Source organism: Urocampus carinirostris, chromosome 8 (assembly GCF_059441175.1).
Source record: "Urocampus carinirostris isolate Australia breed hairy pipefish chromosome 8, RoL_Ucar_1.0, whole genome shotgun sequence".
Classification (NCBI taxonomy): domain Eukaryota; kingdom Metazoa; phylum Chordata; class Actinopteri; order Syngnathiformes; family Syngnathidae; genus Urocampus; species Urocampus carinirostris.
The window spans coordinates 11,570,241-11,591,653 of record NC_142356.1 but is presented as its reverse complement, the minus strand read 5'-3'; the positions used below and the strand labels follow the sequence as shown (position 1 = coordinate 11,591,653).

Sequence of the window (21,413 nt, the reverse complement as noted above, 5' to 3'; positions counted from 1 at the left end):
GGGGTGCCGAGTTTAAGTGGGGACCGCTAAAGGTGAGGGACAGACAAGGAAAGAAGAGGGGATAAAAAGTTGGTTAAAGAAAAAGGAGTTGCGTGAGTAAATGTGTTCATCTGATATATTTTTCCCACCCTTACCTTTGGAAGTATACACTTTTTTCCTTGGATTACTTTCAACGGGACCCGGACTCTGCAGATCTGCATCAAACCTTAAGTACCGGTATCATTTTCCGTTCATTTTGCCAGCTGTGATTTTTGAACTGTGGACTTTAATTAAGGACATTTAGTTTCAGTCGCGGGACTTGAAGTATGGTTTGGGTTAATTTTGTGTTTGTGTTACATTTTTAAATGTGGGCGCATGCGGCTTATATACAGGTGCGGCTTGTGTATGTACAAAATCGGGTTTCCTCTCAAAATGTGGTGGGTGCGGCTTATAATCAGGTGCGCTCTATAGTCCGGAATTTACGGTATGTCAAATATTTCACTGTACTACCTCATAAGTAGGAAATGTGTACATAAAAAGAAGAAAATAATACTTAAAATAAAAAGTATGATGTGCTTTATTTATGTTTTTATTTTTTAAAGTTCAATCTTAAACCGCTTTGTTAAACAAATTAAGTTATTAAATGTACTGTGCTACCTCATGAGCAGATAAATAGTATATAAAAAGCATTAAAAAAAATCGACTGCCACCTACTGATACGGATGACTATTACAGTTCCTCGTATGAAAATAGCAAAAACACTGAATAATGGCCTGATTTTTGGGAAAGATAAAATTGGGCAAATTCCAGCGGCACACTAGACAAGGTCTCACGGCACAGTATGACCCGGCACACTGTTTGAAAAACACTGGCCTAGCCTACAGGTATAGTACATATCATAATTATGGAAAGCAAGGGATATTTTATAACGCAATTATTTACAAACAAAGTGAAAAGGGTGGCTTTCATGTTTGGCTTTGAATGCATTAACTGGTTTATTTTAACACTTGAGTGAATGCAGTTTTACACCTGAACCAACTCACCACGCTATACAAAACCAAGTGAGAGTTATGAAAAAATATAGTTGTTGCCTTAAGTTTTGTGCTGGTTTTAAATGAGTGAAAAATGAAAATACAAAAAAAAAAGTATTAGCAGTGGAAGGGCAATAAGATTAGACTATATCAGATCAAAATACTAGGCTGGGCCTACTAAAACTGATATAATTTACTGGCCTCTAGCGGCCAGAGAGAGCATTTGGTTTACACATATTTTCAAAATCATAACTTTTGATAGGAATTACCTAGAGACTCGCTTCATTATTCACACACTCAGAAATTTATGGTGTGCCAGATCAAATCATTCTACGGGCCAGAATCGGCTTTGCGGGATGCATATTTGACATGCCTTATCTATAAGTTCAACCATGTATTTGTATAAGTGAGTAAACATTGTGCAGTGAAATTAAACTAGATAAGCCCAAGCACAAGTGTTGGATTCTCAAAGTGGAACAAACAGCAGCTCCTTGTTCATCCCATGCATATGCGCTAAGAATAGATCAGCCATAAAAGGAGCTATGAAAGTCTGTTGGCATCAACTCAGGGATGCCGCACAGGCCTTGGCCAGCAGATTCCTCGACTTCCTGTTGGCAGTTATGTGATCGCAAGGGTTTACCCCAGGCTTAGCAGCGGTGGGGCAAATTGCAACAGAAATAAACTCATAGGTGTTCTGAACAACTCCGAACAGGCATGAGTCAACAAAGGGAGTGCTACCACACACCTTCGTAGTTAGCAGGGTACGGCATAAGAAAGTTATTTCTATGGGACTCGAGAGATACCGTAGGTAATGATAAACCGAGTTGTCCCCAACGTTAGCAAAGGCCCTTAATCAGAACATAGTACTGATAAAATGAAAGTTTTAATTCCCAGGGATATAAAATATGATTGCTATAAAAAGGACACGTTTTTAACATGCATGACAATATGACTGGCAGAGCAGTATTTGGTTAGCCTGAGGTTTATGGCATTCATTCACTTGAACTTGAGAGGAAGTACACACATTTTAATAAGTAGGTCTTGGTGAGAATCATTTCCAAGCATGCAGAAAAGAATCTGCACTAAAATATTTTCTGACTAAACTTACTGAAGGTACAGTTTCTGTTTCGGCTGAAGGAAAAAATAAAACCCAAAAAGGGTCGTGAAAAAACTATGAGTAGATCACATCAAATAGAAGAAGAGCCTTGCGTGAGATCGTGAAAATATGTTATGTAACGAATATTGCCATCTTGACTTGCCACATGATTGGAAACGTGATTAACTCAACTTGCAAAATCTGTTACGATGGTCTCTGGTGCGTGGGGGATGGCGCCGTCTGACAACGACTCTGATCTAAAATGGCGCCTCATCTGCACAAAGTTTCATAGCCCATGTGAAAAACAGCAAGTTAAGCAAACAAATCTGGCCTGATATAGAAGCTCCAACCATTGGACACGCAATGAGATGCAATGGTACAGGAAACTTCTAAGAACTAGCAACATAGCCCATGTGACAAACAAAACGGTGCGGAACACCATCGGGGGGCACATTGGACAATGCCAAGTGCTGTTGTCAACTGCGCAGTGGTATGGTCACGTCACCCTAATGAGGATAAGCGGTACGGCTAATGAGATGATGATGATGATCTGCATTTATATAGCGCTTTTCAAGTCAATGACTTCCCAAAGCGCTTTACAATGTGCTCCACATTTTCCAATAGCGGCCTTGCAGCCATGTAAGGCGCTAACCTGCTTATTGGGGGTATTAAGGGTTCAGTGTCTTACCCAAGGACACTTTGACATGTAACACCGACGAGCCGGGATTCGAACTGGGATCCTTTGATCCCAAGACAAGCGCTCTACCTCCTGAGCTACTGCCGCCGAGGAGAGGAACATCGAAAAAAACTGAGCAGACAACATTAAAAAAATGAACTATGGCCAACTTTGCCACAACTCCAAAACAGGCCCGAACTGTCAGCAGTGGAGAAAGCTGTCCAGAGTTGCGTCTTCAAGTGGTGCCCCGACGACCAGGACGATAAACGATCCATGAACTTTGTCATTAAAACTTCAAAAAGCACAACCAGTATTCTTTGCTCAAATTTTAAAAACACATGCTTGTTGGTGTAAGGACACCATGATAACATTAAAGGGTAAAGTCTTAGCATTGAGGGGCTGGGAGCAGGAACCAGCTAGATAGAATAGAATAGAATTTTCTTTTATTGTCATTCTTTGTAAACATGCACACAGAACGAAATGTCGATACACCTGACCCGTACAGTACCGTAGCGAGCCGATGCAGCCGCAGCCAAACAGGGCGCCGCCAATTTAGACCCAACTGCTGTGTTGGGAGTCAATGCCGAGCGCCAAGCAGGGAGGCAATGAGTACCAATGTTGTAAGTCTTAGGTATGACTCTGCCGACGTTTGAACCAGCGACCTCACAGTCTCGGAGCGGGCGCCCTACCATCTAGGCTACCGAGCTGGTTAAATAAATAGTCCATGTGACGAATAAAACGGTGCGCAACACCATCAGAGGGCATACAGGACCCTGCCAATAGCTGATGTCAACTGTGCGCAGACAAAAACTGCATTGGTATAGTCACGTCACAAAATCATCAGGACTGGTCAGGATTTTTCTCTAGGGCACAATCCAAGGGGAGAGAAAGAGAAGAAGACTGAAAAAGAACTAGTCCAACATCCTCAAAGAATGGACTTGTGCCAACTTTACCAAAAAGATCAAAGCGGCGCCGCAGCGAGTGGCAGCCTTTCCAACAGCTCCACGTTTTCTCGCACTAGTTGTGCTTTATTGTTTTTATTGTCTGCTTCTATCTTCGGTGTTTTTCGTCCCGTTTGACAACTACACTTTGGATTACTTTCTATCCTATGGACATGGGTTTTAACGCACAAAAATGCGTTTATTCGAGGAATCAACTATTTCCCTGAAGAATTCTCGTGCCGGGCGTGATGAGGGGGCCCTATAGTGGATGGAGAACCGGAGGTAGCTAAGCATCTGGCGCCGTTATAAGTCTCCGGTACCGTCCGTAATCATGGTGAATGTGAACTCTCTACCAATAAGACCGACGAACTGGCTGTGCTGGTGAAAAACATCAAAGCGCACAGGGAGTGCAGTTTGCTGTGTTTTACGTAAATGTGGCTCACGTCTAGCATCCCGGAAGCTAACGTGGAGCCACCCGGAGCTACTCGGCTAGCTATCCGGAGCTACCCGGCTTCAGCGCTGTTAGACAGAGACACAAAAGCCTGCGGGAAGCGGAGAAGAGGTGGACTCGCTAACACAAGGTGGTGTATCCCTGGGCACAAAGATTTCTATCTGCCGCAGAGACATCGAACTTTGGACTAGCGTGTGACATCATCCACTCCGCTGTGTCTAAACTAGAACAAAGCACCCCGAGGGCATTCTGTTAATCTGTTAATAAACAACAAAGGAGACTGCTGGAAGTGTGAATTTCCCTACGGGGATGAATAAAGTATCTATCAATCTATCTATGACCCAAAAACAGGCCTGAACCGTCAGCAGTGGAAAAATATGTCCAGAGTTGCGTCTTCAGTGGTGCCCCGCCGGCCAAGATAATAAACAATCCATGAACCGTGAACTTTGTCATCAAAACTTCATAAAACACAACCAAACTCGGTTAGCATTGCTCCAATTTTAAATACACATGCTTGTGTGTGCATTGTTGGATTAATGTGGGCGCAAAGGGATATCAAAGGACACCATGATAACATTAAAGTGTGAAGTGATGGCGTTAAGGGGCTGAAGTAATTCTGCGCGGATAATATGCACGCAGTATCATCAAGTGTGTTACACGTGATGTTTAAATACAACAATGTCACACTCAACCAAGACTGCGGCTTTTAGTAGTGTCCCCTCATCTCATCTCATTAGCTGCACCGCTTATCCTCAGTAGGGTGCTGGAGCCCATCCCAGCAATCATCGGGCAGTGGGCAGGGGACACCTTGAACTGGTTGCCAGCCAATCGCAGGGCACACAGGGACAGACAACTCGCTCGCTCATTCACACCTAGGGACAATTTGGACCGGCCAATCCACCTGAAATGCATGTCTTTGGAATGTGGGAGGAAACCGGGGTACCCGGAGGAAACCCACGCAAACACGGGGAGAACATACAAACTCCGCACAGAAAGTCTGGTGGCTGGATTTGAACCCACACAGGAGGTTCCCAAGTCCTTAGAACTGTGCCGCACACGCGCTAACCACTGCGTCGCTGTGCTGCCCTCAGTGTCCCCTATAGTTGTGAAATGATGGTATATTTAAATTAATTTGCGTTTGTGTATGCTAAATAGTCTTACAATACGCCATAAATGTCCATGCACAACACACAAGAAACATATCAGATGTTATAACCGAAAATTAAAAATAATCTGATGCATTTGAGAGGAAATATAAAGATTATAATCTGCAACAGTTCTTGCTATTCCTTTTCCAAGTCAATTTAGCATCAGTGTTGCGCTTTGGAAAATCTAATATGGGACACACCGTTACCGGGAGGCAAGCACCAAACACCTGTCAACTGTCAAAAGGTCAGTATGTTGGAACCTAGTGTTTCCCGTTTTAACCTTCCATGGAAAATGACACATGCAATACTCAACAATCTTTAAACACAAATGCCACACATCTCTTGCAGACAGTTCTAAATAAAATTAAAATATAGATGGGTAATTTTATTGTATCAATAACAAATGTTGTCAGAACCCGAACAGACGGAGGACCCAGACGCGTAACGTTTTTTACACGAGCTTTATTTTACGGGAATGGGGCAGACATGCGCGTGAACACAAACGCCTGTGATTCGGCAATCGCTGGGTGGAAAAAGTGAGCCAGAGAAGTCAGGCGCTGTAAAACAGGAAGCCAGAGGCAGTCGAGGAGGAAACAGGACAAGATTGGTACCAGATACAGGATACACGAGCAGATACCGGACAGGACGGAAAAGACGAGATCAATACCTGATACTGGATACACAAGCAAGATACCGGACAGGACGGGATGGACGGGATCGATACCAAATACTGGATACAACAGCAAGATACTGGACAGGACGGGACAGATGGGATCGATACCGGATACTGAAGAAAGATACCGGACAGGATGAGAGGGACGGGATCGATACCGGATACCGGATACAACAACAAGATACTGAACAGGACGGTACAGTGGGGATCGATACTGGAGCAAGATACCGGCCAGGGCGGGACAGATGGAATCGATACCGGATACACGAGCAAGATACCGGACAGGACAGGACGGATTGAATCGATACCGGATACTGGAGCAAGACAGACTTTTTAATCTAGCAAGCAGGGTTGGGTAGGGTTACTTTAACTGGATTACTTTCAATTACTTTTGGATTACTCCAATAACAAATATGCTAATAAAAGACAAAAGAAACTAAATAGGAATAAAATTACTAAATGTTGTGCAGGCTTGGGGAGTAACGGAATACATGGAACGGCAAAAATGATGTTGGCAAGCTGTTTGGATTTATTTTCATTTTGTTTCTGTCGCATTTTATGTTAGTTTTGCCGGAGATCAAAGAGATCAAAGCCAGGAGAGAAACCTTACCACGCGTTGTGAGTCATCATTTTATTCATATTTAGTTTTTTTTTGTCTTTTACTAGCATATTTGGTATTGGAGTAATCCAAAAGTAGTTGAAAGTAATCCAGTTAAAGTAACCCTACCCAACCCTGCTAGCAAGCCATACGAAAATCGTAAAAATATGATGACATATTCATCCATGTTCTTCACCACCCCCTCCCAAAGCAGAAAGTGACATTTCTCTAAAATTGCCCCATCATGTTTAATCAGTTCACCTTGTGAGCTGGTATGAAGTGAACATATCTTGAAAAAACATCACTGCATACTTTCTAATCAAGATTTGCCGTCCGAGTTGGCTATTCTTGTGATTTATGAGGCTGTGCATGTTTCGGAAGGTAATAAGAATTCATCCTTGAGAAACCGCTTTAATCAAGGTTCTGTATGAAGCAGAAATGTGAAATATATGAAGCGTTTGTCATCTCCACCGCCCCTCTCCCCATTCTATTGAGTTGGAGAAGACCTTAAGCAGAAGTCACAATTCTGTCAAAAGCCGAGAGAAAACACAGGAAGCAAAAGCAGCCACTGTTGCTGAGCAATGGGAAATGTAAATTATGACTGTGGGGGCGCAACTTTTTTGACACCAAATTGTCATTATTATCCAATTAGTTTTGTTTTTTTTTTAAACAAAGATTTACCGCACTCCAAACTTTTCGTCAGGCAGATCCGCCATTGTTGTTTTGGTCTCGCGCCGATCTTGGCAAACGAGATCTCGTTCTTCGTGATGACATCATTGTTTCGGTGGTTGTCGAGTGAAATGATAATAATAATAATAATAATTTCCTTGTATTGTCATTCTGTGTAACAATGTACACAGAACGAAATGTCGATTGCACCTGACCCGTTGTAGCGAGCCGATGCAGCCGCAGCCAACAGAGGGCACCGCCGACCACTTTTTAAGTCTTAGGAATGACTCGGCCGGGGCGCGAACCACCGACCTCCCAGTCTCAAAGCAGGCGCCATCTAGGCTACTGAGTATGCCTCCGTAAAAACAGTTAGTATTAGGTGAAAATCAACACAAAATTGGTAATTTCTTCAGTGTCGGCAATAAGTCGAAACATAATACAGAAAGTGGTAACAACGACAATAATTCAGGCACGAGAAAACGGCGAAGAACTTCTTCAGAAGACCGCGAAGGCAAGGAAAACACTTGTTTTGAAGCGAACGATTCGACGAAAGATAAACAAAAGAATACTCCTAGCAAGAAAAGGACTTTTCTGCCAAAATGGACTCAATTATATCCTTGGTTACGCTATGAGGAGGATGATAATGGAGGCTACATATTCTGTGATGCATGCACCCAGCGTGACAAAAAAACGGGATTGCATAAATTATTTCGCAATACGAACTTTCAGAAAAGCACATTGGATCGGCACAATGACAATGAAAACCACAAATTAGCTATGAAAATTCCGTTGCTGCAATTGGACCTTGAGAAGGCATTACAACTGTGGCGGGACAGCAAACCACGAAAAATATATGAACTGAAAAATCAAGTGATTAAAACAGCATGAATGTATTAGACTAATATTTCAGCAATATTATTTTGTATAATGCAGAATATTTTTGTGAACTGAAAAATCTGAAGTGATAACTGCTTTGTATTACCAATTAGGTGTGATGATTTAAACTGAATGAATATATAGATTTATATATTATATTTGTCGCCGATTTACAATTTCAACCTCGATAACACTAAATTTTGGGGACCCATAGATCTCTGTTGGGACCCATAGATTTTGGAGCATGCGAGTCCCCGGGACCCATCACTTTTCACAGGTAAAATGAACACTGCTACATACATATACATGTTCAAAACAGTCAATAGGTGACATAAATTGGCTTGTCATCAGAAAACATAATCTGATATACGGCGAGGTAGAAACTGATTACCTGAAGGTCAAAGAACTTGCTGTATCTTCTATAAATGATGTGGGAGGTGTTGTCAGAGTAGGTGACATTGATGAGATATACCTGGAAAAGAGAACACAACGGTGGCATTGTTATCCCATTGTCTTCTAAACATTTTCTTACGATTGACATATTATATTGCGATATCGATGTTTTGACCCACTACTCTATTATCACACTAATGTTGTTTGTTATTGGTTTTAACTGCAGTAAGTGTCGGCAGTGTGCCATTTCCTATTGAGCTTTCCCACGTTCCCACTGTACCTTATCAGTGTGCCCTTGAAGCCAAAGTCCACATTGCCTAATAATATATTGAACTCAGCCCAACAAACCCCCATCCACGCCCCTGGCAAGTCCAGACCAAGAAAATCTAGCCAGCGCACAAAAATGAGGGCTCAAAATTACTAATTAAGAAGCGACTTAAGTCAAAGTTACAGTGCATGAAGGTCAAAATAAACGGGTTCCCCTGACGTTGTGTCCTAAAAGCGTTATTTTGAAGTCGAGTAAAAGTAGAACCAAGTTGAGTAAAGTTAGAAGAGTTTGTCGAGAACCGGCTTTTTCGGCTCGGCTATACAAATAAATATGATTTAAAGTATTGGAAGAGACTCTGTAGAGATATTATGGACGGCACTGTAAATGACTAGTAAGCACGTCTTCCCAAAATTCAGAACTTGTCGGTTCAATTCCATCTAACGTTCTTCGGGTTGTTTTTGCTTCTTTAATCCCAACATGACCAAATATTATGTAAAATTATGCACAAAATGACTTGAAAGAAGGGGGGAATAGAACAAAAAAGAAAAAAACACCAAAATGAAAAAGTAATGAAAAGCTGAGAAAAAAGAAACAAAAGGAAGAGGAAAAAAAGAAGGAAAAAATTTGAAAAAAGCCAGAAAAAAAGAAAATAAATAAATGTAGGAAAAAAGTAAATAGAGAACAAAAAGAAAAAAGTAACAGCTCGGAAAAAATACACACAATGACATTTTTTAAAGGAATTTAAAAAAGGTAGAAAAAAACACTGAAAAAAGAAGAAAAAGTTTGTGTTGCATTCAAATAATTTCCAATTATATCAAGTGAATCTTGTTGCCAACATTGTACTTCCGCTAAAAAATGTGATTAAATGCAGTTGTGTATCGTGCAACCGACTAATTTTTTTGCATTGCCAGAAACTCAGCAAAATGTAACATGATGTCAAGTTTTGGACATGTTTGATAATGACTTAGTTGCCACACTTGGGATTGCTGTTGCTCACTGTTGCTTCAAGCGTTGCTCACCGACTTTGTGTGAACGCTCAGACCCGTGGAAAATTACAGGGAACATTGGTCCAGACACAAGATTTTGATTAATATTCTATTTGTAGGATAAGAGTTAAACTGCAAGACACATCCATCAATGAAAATCCACTTATCCAGCATTGGGTCATAGGGCGTTGTTGATTTTTCCTTCTGACATTCGATTTTTGTTGTTGTTTATGTTTGCCTTTTTCTCTGTTAGTTGGATTTAGAAGTACAATAAGCTTAATGACAATTTGGTGCCTTCTTAAAATTAACTTTGACTGTCATGATTACTGATGTGACTCAGCAGTGCCCGCTCCTTGGGCGCCAACTGCCGCGGGTTCTGATTGGCTCCCGGTCAGTACTTGTACCCAGTCCTGTCTGTCAGCTTTTGTCAGTCCGTCTGCGAACCTCAGTGAACACTAGGCAAGCCTTTTTTGACGCTGACTCCCACCTGTCCACTTTTTTGCTCCTGTCTGTCCTTCGACCCGTTTTTGATCCTGACCACGTTTGCTCTCCCATCCTGGCTTTCGACCTCTTTTTGTCCCCGACTATGGCTTCTCTCCTATTCTGGCTTATGACGCGCTTACGACCACGTTTTTGCCATCGCTCACCACGGAAGATCCACTTCCGCGCACAATCCAAGTACCAGCAGCCCTTTCTCTTTCCTCTAATAAAACTTGTGAGAAACGTAATGCAATTGGGTCCTGTTTCCGTTCTGGTCCTGGACAAGTGTCGCGATGATGTTAAGTTTTATAGATGGACCTGAGAAAAGTGTGCTCAAAATAAGGATGATATTTAATAACAAAACCAGGAAAAAATTAACAAACAAACAAGGGGTCACAAAGCAAATAACATTTTTAAACAAAAACAAACCTGACAACATACAAACCAGAAAAAAAAGACTGAAATGGAAATGTGAGGAACAAAGTAACAAACAAGGGGTCACAGAAGAAAGAACATCTCCAAACAAAATCAAACCCAACAACATCCAAACCAAAAAGAAAAACAAATCCGGAAATTGGAATGCAAGGAACAAAGTAATAAACAAACAAGGGGTCGCAAAACAATTACCACATTCAAATAAAATTCAATCTAAAAATATCCAAACAAGAAACAAAGACCAAACTGGGAATGAAAATACAATAACCAGAGGCAGCCAATATAAAGTATTTGGAAAATTAGGGACAGGTGTGTAGAGATTGGTCTTAGGTGTGTCTTGTTTTACACCTAGTTGGCGCCATCTAGGGGAAGGAGGTCTGGTACAATGTAGATCCTGATGGACAAAATGTCATTCGATTATTTTCTGGTCACCTATCCTTACTAGAGTCGTAGGGGTGCGGGAACCCAACAAGCAGGGGAAACCCTGGACTGGTTGACAGCCAATCGCAAGGCACACAGAGACAGACAACCAGTCACGCACATATTCATTCTTAGGGACAATTTTTCACTAAAAATGGATCTGCCGTGTAGCTTTTTGGTACATGAGAGGAAACCAGAGTTCCCAGAGAAAACACACTGAGGTACAGGGAGAACATAAAAACTCCACAAAAGGAGGCTGGTAGATGGAATTGAACCCACAAGTTCTGAATTTTGGGGCCACACGATAGAACAAACATTCCGTCAGGGGCCGGACTAGTAGATTAAAGAGAAAGAAAGAGAGAGATAAAGAAATAAGAGAAAGAGGGAGGGAAAAGGAGAGAGGGCGGGACAAAGAAAGAGAGAGGGAGAGAGCGTGAGAAACAAAAAAAATAAAAAGACAAGTCGTGAGAGAGGGGGAAAGAAAGGGAGCGGAAGAAAGATATCCAAAGAGAAAAAGAAAGACAGAAGGAGAGAAAAGAGAAAAGAAAGTGCAAAGGGTAGGAAGAGAGAAAGAGAAAAGAGAGAAAAGGAAAAAAGGAAGTTAGAGCAAAAGAAGTTAAAGTTAAGAGCATCAAAGGAAAATAAAAAGAAAGACACAGAGAGTGAAAGAGACAGAGAGTGGGAGAAAAGGGGTGGAAAAGAGAGAGAGAGACAGAGAGAGAGAGAGAGAGAGACAGAGAGAGAGAGAGAGTGACAGAAAGACATACAAGTACAGTGACTTTGTTCGAGGCACCTTTCTTTGGCAACATCAAGTTGACATTTTTCAACCTGCAGCTTGTTTTTCTCTTGCGCTTCTCTGAGTGTTGTCAATCCATCAGCGAGCCTGATCTGGCCCGCGGGCCGCCTGTTTGACACCTGTGGTACAGCCCTAATCTCAAACAGTCTCAAAGAGCTGCCAGACCACTATTACAGCATCCCCTATCCTAAAACCTATATGAGGGCAAGGATAAACTCAAAAAACCTCAGCATGAGGACAATTAAGAAACCTTGAAAATTGGTCGCACATGAGGTCATCCCTCTTCCAGGATGACCGGCCTGCAATGGATTTTGCAAGGGCATTAACAGACATTACCTAGTCAGAATCACCAATAAACATAACTAAATCATTGAAATTGAGAAGTCCAATTGAAAGCAACAACAAACTTTCCATCTTAAAATCCGAGCCACTTCTGTAAGAAAAAAAGTTTAATCAGAGTCTGAAACTCCCGGACACCAGGGCAGACAACTCTGAAAGGTTGCGTCGTCTGCTAGAAGCCACATGAACTCCTCTTTCCAAGATGCTTTTAATGTACTTTACGTTTCGTAGCGTCATCAATTGTGTTAGCTTCTTTTGAATCTTTCTTCTGGGGCTGAGGTTTTGGCTTGATTCCTAACCACTTATCCATTATTCTTGTGTTCTCTGTGCATCTACTTTGGAAAATGATACTTAAATGCGCGATCTTATAACGCTCGGGAAAGTCCAGAAGCACGAAGTTATTCGATGCTGGCTTCTGATTGGCTGCCGAGTACGCAAATTGCCAAACGAACCGAAATTCCAAAAATCCCAAACCGAACGAAGATTTCAAAATCGGAATAAAGCAAATGTATGATTTGAAACGTTTTTTGGTTCTTGAGAAAGATGTCGGCCACCCGGGCGGAGATGTTGTGTAAGTTGTACGCCCGACGTAAAAGATGCACGTCCCGGGCGTCCGGGCAGACAATATTTCAAACACTGGTTTAATATACATCTAAGAAAGACTCTTATTTAAGTCATTTAACCTTATCGAGATTCAAACTAGGTCAAACAAGTTAAATGGATCATAACATCTGCAAAACATTGTGCTTCAGAAATGTCTCTTATGAATGGACTCCTTTATCAACAGAGTCCAGAAATAATTAATTAAATAACAAAAGCACATTCAACCACAAAAAAACATAAACCAAATCCTTCAGGGGATTAACATCCCAGAAATTAAGAAAACAGGGAAGAAAAAGTTTTTTTTCATCTACATGAAAAAGACCATATAGAAAGACAAGAAATTTGTTTCACTCTCATACTAACGCACCCATACAACACAGAGACACGAAGAAGCGTGCATAGAATGAAGTTAAAACACACTTTTAGGAAAACACACGTTGAAATAACTTACAGTTTTGACGAACAAAGAAAGTGAGCAGTGATTCCGTTTCCGAGAGAAGCGAGCAAATGTTCGGGAGACTTTACGGAACAGAGACTGTGGGCTAGCCACTAAATACAGAGAACCCCGCCTAAACGGCTATATATAAAATAGCATATAAAAGAGAGCCATAATAGTGTCTAGCTATATTGCCGTCAATGGTTTTGCTATATATGTTTCGTTCAGAAAATTTATTTTTATATTTCATCCGACATGGAAAATAATAATATGTAACACCATTTTTACCAAGGAACCATATATAATCATGAAGGAGTCAAGTCAAGTCATATTTATTTGTATACAGGGTTGGCTAGGGTTACTTTCACTTGATTACTTCCAATTACTTTTGGATTACTCCAATACCAAATATGCTAATAAAAGACAAAAGAAACTAAATTTGAATCAAATTATGACTCACAACATGTGGTAAGCTTTCTCTCCTGGCTTTGATCTCCTTGATCTCCGGCAAAACTAACATAAAATGCAGGGTTTGGTAGGGTTACTTTAACTTGATTACTTTCGGATTACTCCAATACCAAATATGCTAATAAAAGACAAAAGAAACTAAATATGAATAAAATGATGACTCACAACACGTGGTAAGCTTTCTCTCCTGGCTTTGATCTCTTTGATCTCCGGCAAAACTAACATAAAATGCGACAGAAACAAAATGAAAATAAATCCAAACAGCTTGCCAACATCATTTTTGCCGTTCCATGTATTCCATTACTCCCCAAGCCTGCACAAAATTTAGTCATTTGATTCATATTTAGTTTCTTTTGTCTTTTATTAGCATATTTGGTATTGGAATAATCTAAAAGTAATTGAACGTAATCAAGTTAAAGTAACCCTACCCAACCCTGTTTGTATAGACCTTAATCACAAGGAGTCTCAAAGGGCTGCACAGACCACAGACTAAATGCCGAGTCAGCTTTTATGCCATTTCTCACATCTAGGATAACTTACCTAAATGTCTGTAAAATACGGTGTTGATATTCATTTTCCTTCTGGTCTAGAAAAGTAGAATGTCTTTCTGGGGAATATGCTGAGTCAACCAAATCAAAAGTGCTGAGTCAGCTTTTGGGGGCTTGTCTTATGTATTAGGTAACCTATCTGACTGCCTGTGAAGGACAATGTATTGCTTTGCAGAAAGCCACAATTAAATAACCTTTCTGAATCCTTCACATAACATCAGTCATTTTTTTAAGATGGCGGCGCACCCGTGCGCAGCGGCTTCACGTGTCTCTCCAGTAAATCTTTTTCTTCTTGGCTTTTTACCTCACTGTGATTGTGTGAAACTGGAGTGTCAAGCCCAATTTCGTTGTCACAATATGTTAACCCATTTTGTAACAATGACAATGATGGTATATTCTATTCTATTCTAAAACAAACAATGACACTTTTAATGCAATAAATAATAACTAAATAGCACCATCTGGATTTTTAATGGAACAAAAGTCAAAACATAAATATACCAGATGTTGACCCCTGCTTTAGAGTTCACCTGAAACATAAGTAATGTGTTCACATTAGGTGATAAATCTTATTTATGAGGTGGAAAATACACAAGATTAAAGTTAACAAGGAGAATTTGGACCATTCTGTCTTACTTGCCTTGTTTAATTAAACAATAAAGTTATTTAACAATAGTGTGCAGGTTTACTGGGCAATGGTGAAGCCATTGAGTCATCTCTTAAAGTATCAGCACATGACAGTTACTGTTCTTGAGTTAGTGTCAAGAATATAAATATTAAAATCGAATAATGATTTACACGTAAAGTAACATGGCACAAGGGAAGAAACACCAAACGATTCCCAGTCACTGTTAGAAATGGACAGCACCATTTATTTGCATTTTTTACAGTACAAATGTAAATGTTCTAAATTTATATAGCGCTTTTCAAGTCACTGAAGACCCCCCAAAGCACTTTACAATGTGCTTCATACTTACCCATTCACACACACACTCACACCGATAGATAGCAATGTCAGCCATGCAAGGCAACTAACTGCTTATCGGGGGCATTAGGGATTAGGTGCCTTGCCCAAGGACACTTCAATATATAACGGAGGAGCTGGGAATTGAACCTGCGACCTCTTGATCCTACTTCTTGAGCTACTGCCGCCCCAAACATTGTAACCATTATTCTCTGTAGTTAAAATGTAACAAAATGGCTACCAAAAACGGAAAAGACATTCAATGCAAATTCTTTAAAAAGTGTACTATTAAGAGGTAGAGTGGGCGTCTTGGGACTAAAGAGGTTGCAGGTTCAATTCCCGGCTCCGGACCGACTTCGGATGTGTCCTTGGGCAAGACACTGAACTCGTAGTGCCCCTGATATGCAGGTAGGCGCCTTGCATGGCTGACTCCGCTATCGGTGTGTGAGTATGTCTGTGAATGGGTGAAGTGTGAAGTGTATTGTAAAGAGCTTTGAAGGTCCTCAGTGACAAGTTGAGTTATATAAATGCAGTTCATTTACGACTATTACAAGTTTAAAGTCTTACTGCAACTGAATCGCAACGCAAACATAAAACACAGAATTACATTGTGTTGCAATTGTCTCAAAAGGGACACCCTGAACTGGTGGCCAGCCAGTCACAGGGCACACAGAGACAGAAAACTCACTCGCTCAGTCACACCTAGGGACAATTTGGACCGGCCAATTAACCTGACATGCATGTTTTTGGAATGTGGGAGAAAACCGGAGTGCCCGAAGTAAACCCACGCAAGCACGGGGAGAACATGCAAACTCACAGGAAGGTTCGATCTCATGACCTCAGAACTGTGCCGCACACGCGCTTACCACTATTTTCAGTGTCTGCAAAGTATTAAGAGCTGATAATCAGAATATACAACAGAACAACACATTAAAATTAAGTTTATTATAAATCTACTGATAAAATTCATTGCATGTATATAACATCGCTGTTTTCCATCTGCCATCAGTATATACCTGTATTCACTCATCTTCGTTCATGCAATGTTTGCGTTGCCGTGATCTGCAAAAAGCCACGTCAATTCCTCTTTCCATGATGCATTTAATGTATGTTTACGTTTTGTAGCGGCATCAATTTTGTTAGCTTCTTTTGAACCTTTATTCTGGGGCTGACGTTTTGGCTTGATTCCCAACCACTTATCCATTTTTCTTGTGTTCTCTGTGTATCTATCTATCTATCTATTTATATATCTACCTTGGTCATATCCCTCAAGAGGGGTGAACAAACAGCAAGACAACACATACAATAACAAAGAAAATAAAAGGGAATATATAGCAAAACAAAAAACACAAAAAATTTTGGACCATGGCCAACCCAATTGCCCAAACACCCAAACAAGTTAGGCACCTCGGGACTAAGTGGGTCATGCTTTTGTCCCTCCAGATGAAATGGGACACCAGAAAGCGGCCATGTCACTCGGGTCAGGGTGACACAACACACTCTTTTGTTCAACAGCAGGGCCCGACAGCTTTCACTGGTTTACCCCTGCCGCATCATACGAGTGCCCAGCCCATCCTTAAGAACGCGTCCACAATCCCACTATCCTTTCACAACACCTCTCCACTCCTTTCTATCACCAACAAGAGCTCTAGCTTCCATTATATTTAGACCTCTTTCCTGCAGTCCACTCATAACACCATTCATCCACGTCAATCGCGGCCTTCCTCTTGGTCTCCTTCCATTGACTTCTGCTCTGTAGATCCTAGATCCTCTGTGTGTCTACTTTGGAAAATTATATGCAATGAACGAACTTATAACGCTCGGGAAAGTCCTGAACCACGAAGTATTCGATGCAGGCTTCTCATTGGCGCAGAATATGCAAATTGCCAAACGAACCGAAATTCCCAAACCGAACAAAGATTTTGAAATCGGAATAAAGCACACGGTTGATTTTTCGTGAAAAAGATGTCGGCCACCCTGGCGTAGATGTTTGTAAGTTGGACGTAAAAGATGCACGCCCCGGGCGTCCTGGCAGACATTATTCCAGACACCGGTATAAACCATTTATAGAACTCCATTAACGCTAATCCAGTGGCCTATTGAGAAAAGATGAGATTCAAAAGTTCCCAATTGCAAGACTTAAATCCACAGCACTGCAACTCTTTAATAGTCACTTGAGCAACCCAGATCAGAAATTGCGCTGCTTAGGAAAAAACATCAGCAGTTTGATTTTCCCCGTCCTAAAAATGACATTCATTGCAGACGTCTTTTGAAGAAAATCCGTAAACAGTTACGTTTTCACTTAGATTTGGCTCACTTTCTCAATGACCGATAAATATTTTAGTATGGAACAGGCCTCTGGAGAAATGTGTATGGCACAAGCTTACAAGTCTTCTCCAAGCATTTTTATGGAACTGCGATGGGACTGGGAGTTGTCAGAGAAGCAGAAGCTGTGATTAAATCTTGTTGTGACCAAACCTCTGTTTTATCCCATCACCTTCGTTCCACCATGCTAACAGACCATCACATAAAACATTCAGCGACTAAGAAAGTGCACCATTGCGTCACTCCTCATACTTCGAGACTCATGAGAGCGTTCTCCATCCGGGCACCGGTGCTTTGGAATGCTCTTCCCCCTGAGATCCGATCTGCAACCTCAGTGGCAATGTTTAAATCTAAGCTTAAAACACACTTCTACTCTATAGCATATGAATAACCTACCTTAAATTCTGGACTATAAGCCGCTACTTTTTCCCCAAATGTTCAGCCCTGGGGCTAATTAAGTGAAACGGCCAATTTATGTAATTTTTCTAACGGCCACCAGTGGCTTGAGTACAGAAGGTAAAATTTAGACTGGTGGAATTGTGCGCCGAGGCATCCTCTTAGTTTATGTTCGAATTGTCCGTATGACAGAGGACAGAGGTTCATTCCGATTATGAGGAAGACGCCCTTGATGGCGACAGTTATGACGAGAAAGACGAGGACGGTTTAAAGTGAATTTCGCAATTGCGGTATGACTTTATTTATCAGCTACGCTTTGTGCGTGGCGAGCGTGTTAGGAGTACCTTTCACCGGCACGGTTTGGGATGAAAGTTATATTATTATTATTAAAGTTTTGAAAACTCTCTCGGTGTACCGTCTTTCTTTGTAAATATGTGTAACCATGTATAATATGTATTTGCAACTGTATATTTTTGTAATGTATTTATTTTGGAGACTTATTGTGATATGTTTTCTACGAGCGAATCAAATAGAAGGAGCGGAGCAAACTCGGGCTGACGGGAAGTGGGGTAAAGCTGAGTTAAATCTCTTTGTTGTTGCAGCGGACAATAGCGGATATATATTTTTCCCACCCTTAACTTTGGAAATATACATTTTTTTCGTTGGATTACTTTCAACGGGACCTGGACTTTAAAGGTTTGCATTAAATTCTAACTACCGGTATCATATTCCGTTCATATTGCCGATTGTGGTGGATGAATTGTGTACTATATTTGCAGTTACCTATCGCGGCACCTAAAGTCAGGTTTGGGATAAACTTGTGACTGTTTTACATGTTTAAATGTTGGCGCATGCGGCTTCTATACAGGTACGGCTTGTGTAAGGACAAAACCAATAATGTCCGCAAAATGTGGTGCGTGCGGCTTATAATCAGGTGCGCTCTATAGTCCGGATTTTACGGTATACTTGTGGACAATATCTCTGTATTATTTCTAATGGCAACATCCTTTGCCTGGTAATCCTGAAAGGGGGATACCACATGTGCGGTCCCTTCTCATGGTTTCTTCATTTTCCTCATGTTGAGGTTTTTGAGTTCTTCCTTGCCCTCATGTTGTTTCCAGATCAGGGGATGGTGTTATAATAGTCTGAAACAATAGTCTGTGCAATAACCTGTGCAGCCCTTTGAGACTTTTTGTGATTAAGGGCTATACAAACAAAAATGACTTGACTTGACTTTCTGTTCTCCAACAAACTTTCTACTATGGAAAAAAAAGCCCTCCTCCCATGAGGTTTTTCCAGCTGGTTTCTCAAAAATTGCAAATGCGATTGGATGGACACCACAGATTGTGCCAGGTTTTCCCGCCTTCCGTCGTTCTATTTTTGCACGGTGAATAACTGTGTCTCATGAGGAATGAAAGCCTGGGAAACTAGGCCACAGGACAGCGTGCTCCCAGTCGAAAGCATAGTAAGCAATCGGTCTAGAATGACAAGTTACACTACACATGATCCAACTATGATTTGAAAAGCTTTTCTGTAAACAATGTGGTGCTCTTACCAACATAGTATTTTCCGAAAGAACAAAAAATACCAATTTTTTTGTAAACCCAAAAAGATTTGGGTTCTGGAAAAAACGGGACATTTCTGATTTGTTTATAACTCAGGAAAAACTTTTTTTCAAGTCTCTCAATCATGCAAGTGAGTAAAAGTCCTGGAACTGACAATATTAGGGCATGAAAATGGGTCAGGGGTTTATAAAGCGAGAAGGTGGACAACACAATAAAACAAAAATTATCTCGGGGGCCAGACTAGTGGATTAGAGAGAAAGAGAACAAGAGAGAAAGAAATAAGAGAAAGAGAGGGAGAGAAAAAGAGAGAGGGTGGGACAAAATGGGAGAAAGAGCAAGAGAGAGAGAGAGTGAGGTAGAGACTAAGAGAGACTAAGTGAGAGAGAAAGACAGAGAGAGAGAAAGAGAGAAAGAGAGAGAGAGAGAATGTGAGAAACAAAAGAGATAAAGAGAAATAGTGAGTGAGGGGGAAAAAGTGAAAGACAGAGAAAAAGAAATCCAAAGAGAAATAGAAAGAGAGAAAAAGAGGAGGAGAGGAAGAGGAGGGGGAAGCCAGAAAGAGAGAGAGAGAGAGAGAAAGAGAGAGAAAAGAGGAAGCGAGAACAAAAGAAGGTAAAAAGACACAGAGAGATCAAGAGACTTAGAGGAACAAAGAAAGAAAAAGAGAGACATTGAGTGAAAGAGAGGGATAGAGTGACAGAAAAAAAGGAGGAAGAGTGAGAGAGAAAGAAAGAAATACAAGTACAGCATTTGTGAGAGGCACCTGGCTTTGATAATATCAAGTGGACATATTTCAACCTGCAGCTCGTTTTTCTCTTGCGCTTCCCTCAGCGTTGTCTCACGGGCCGCCTGTTTGACAACCCTGATATACGCCAAAGAGTTGTTTGCATTGTTGTGCTTTATTGCCTTTATTCATATTGGTCAAGGATGACTTTCTGTTTTCTCCATTCTCTAACATTTGTTTCTGGTACCGTGAATAAAAAATAGTGTAATAGTGAGATGAATACTAATGTACATTACACGTAAAGAAGTACTCCTGCCCATGCGAAGAAGACTGATTTCAATTCAAAGGCACTCCCTCAAACGCCAGATTTACTCTAGGAAATCTCGGATTGGGCGCCACTAAGACACACCACAGGAAATGGTGCCCCAACGACCCTCGTAACTAAGGGACCCATGCACCGCCCACCACACTGAATAAAAAGCCTACTTGCAAAGTTTGTAAAACCAGACCTTGTGTTTAACGGCAGTACGAATATTTAAAAATGTAACAAAAAGTATCTCTGGGCTTGAAAAAGGTTGGATACCCCTGTTCTGGATCATTTCTATTGAAAATTATGAAACCAAGTGATCTCTCCATCTGCTAGAGGGCATTGGTGAGTTTATATAGCATGGTGAGTTGGTTCAGGTAAAACTGCATTCACTCAACTGTTAAAATAAGCCAGTTAACACATTCAAAACATGAAAATATTTTCCTCTATTGCTTGTAAATCAATGTGTTGTGTCATAGGATGTAGATTAGGTTACTAATGGATGAAGCATAATACTGAAAAAATAGAGCTAAAAATTTGGAGTTGACATTATTTTACTGACCCAGCCCGCCTAAGAACCTAACCGAGTTTCCTGCTCCAAGAACTACACTGTACTGTAAATATGTTTGCAGTCTTTTCTCTTTAAAGAGTCTTGAATCCATGTTTACCCTGAAGTGCCATGTCTAATCTCGGGTTTCACCACGACTATATAAATGACAATAAACACAATTCTGTTCTATTTCAATCGTCATCCTTAACGGATACATTTTATGTTTCCATTTGATGGGAAAAATGGATTGGTCTCTCAGGAACCGTCCTCTT

General features: G+C 40.9%; 1 protein-coding gene across 2 annotated transcripts in view; it reads right to left on the bottom strand.

The window, feature by feature from the left end:
- sh3pxd2aa (SH3 and PX domains 2Aa) overlaps positions 1-21,413 on the bottom strand; it is a 105,613-nt gene that overhangs the window by 81,573 nt on the left and 2,627 nt on the right. For both annotated transcript variants that reach the window (XM_088341613.1, XM_088341614.1), the window contains exon 2: positions 8,530-8,610. In XM_088341613.1, coding sequence (XP_088197739.1) covers positions 8,530-8,610 — 81 coding nt within the window. The remainder of the gene's footprint in view (positions 1-8,529; positions 8,611-21,413) is intronic.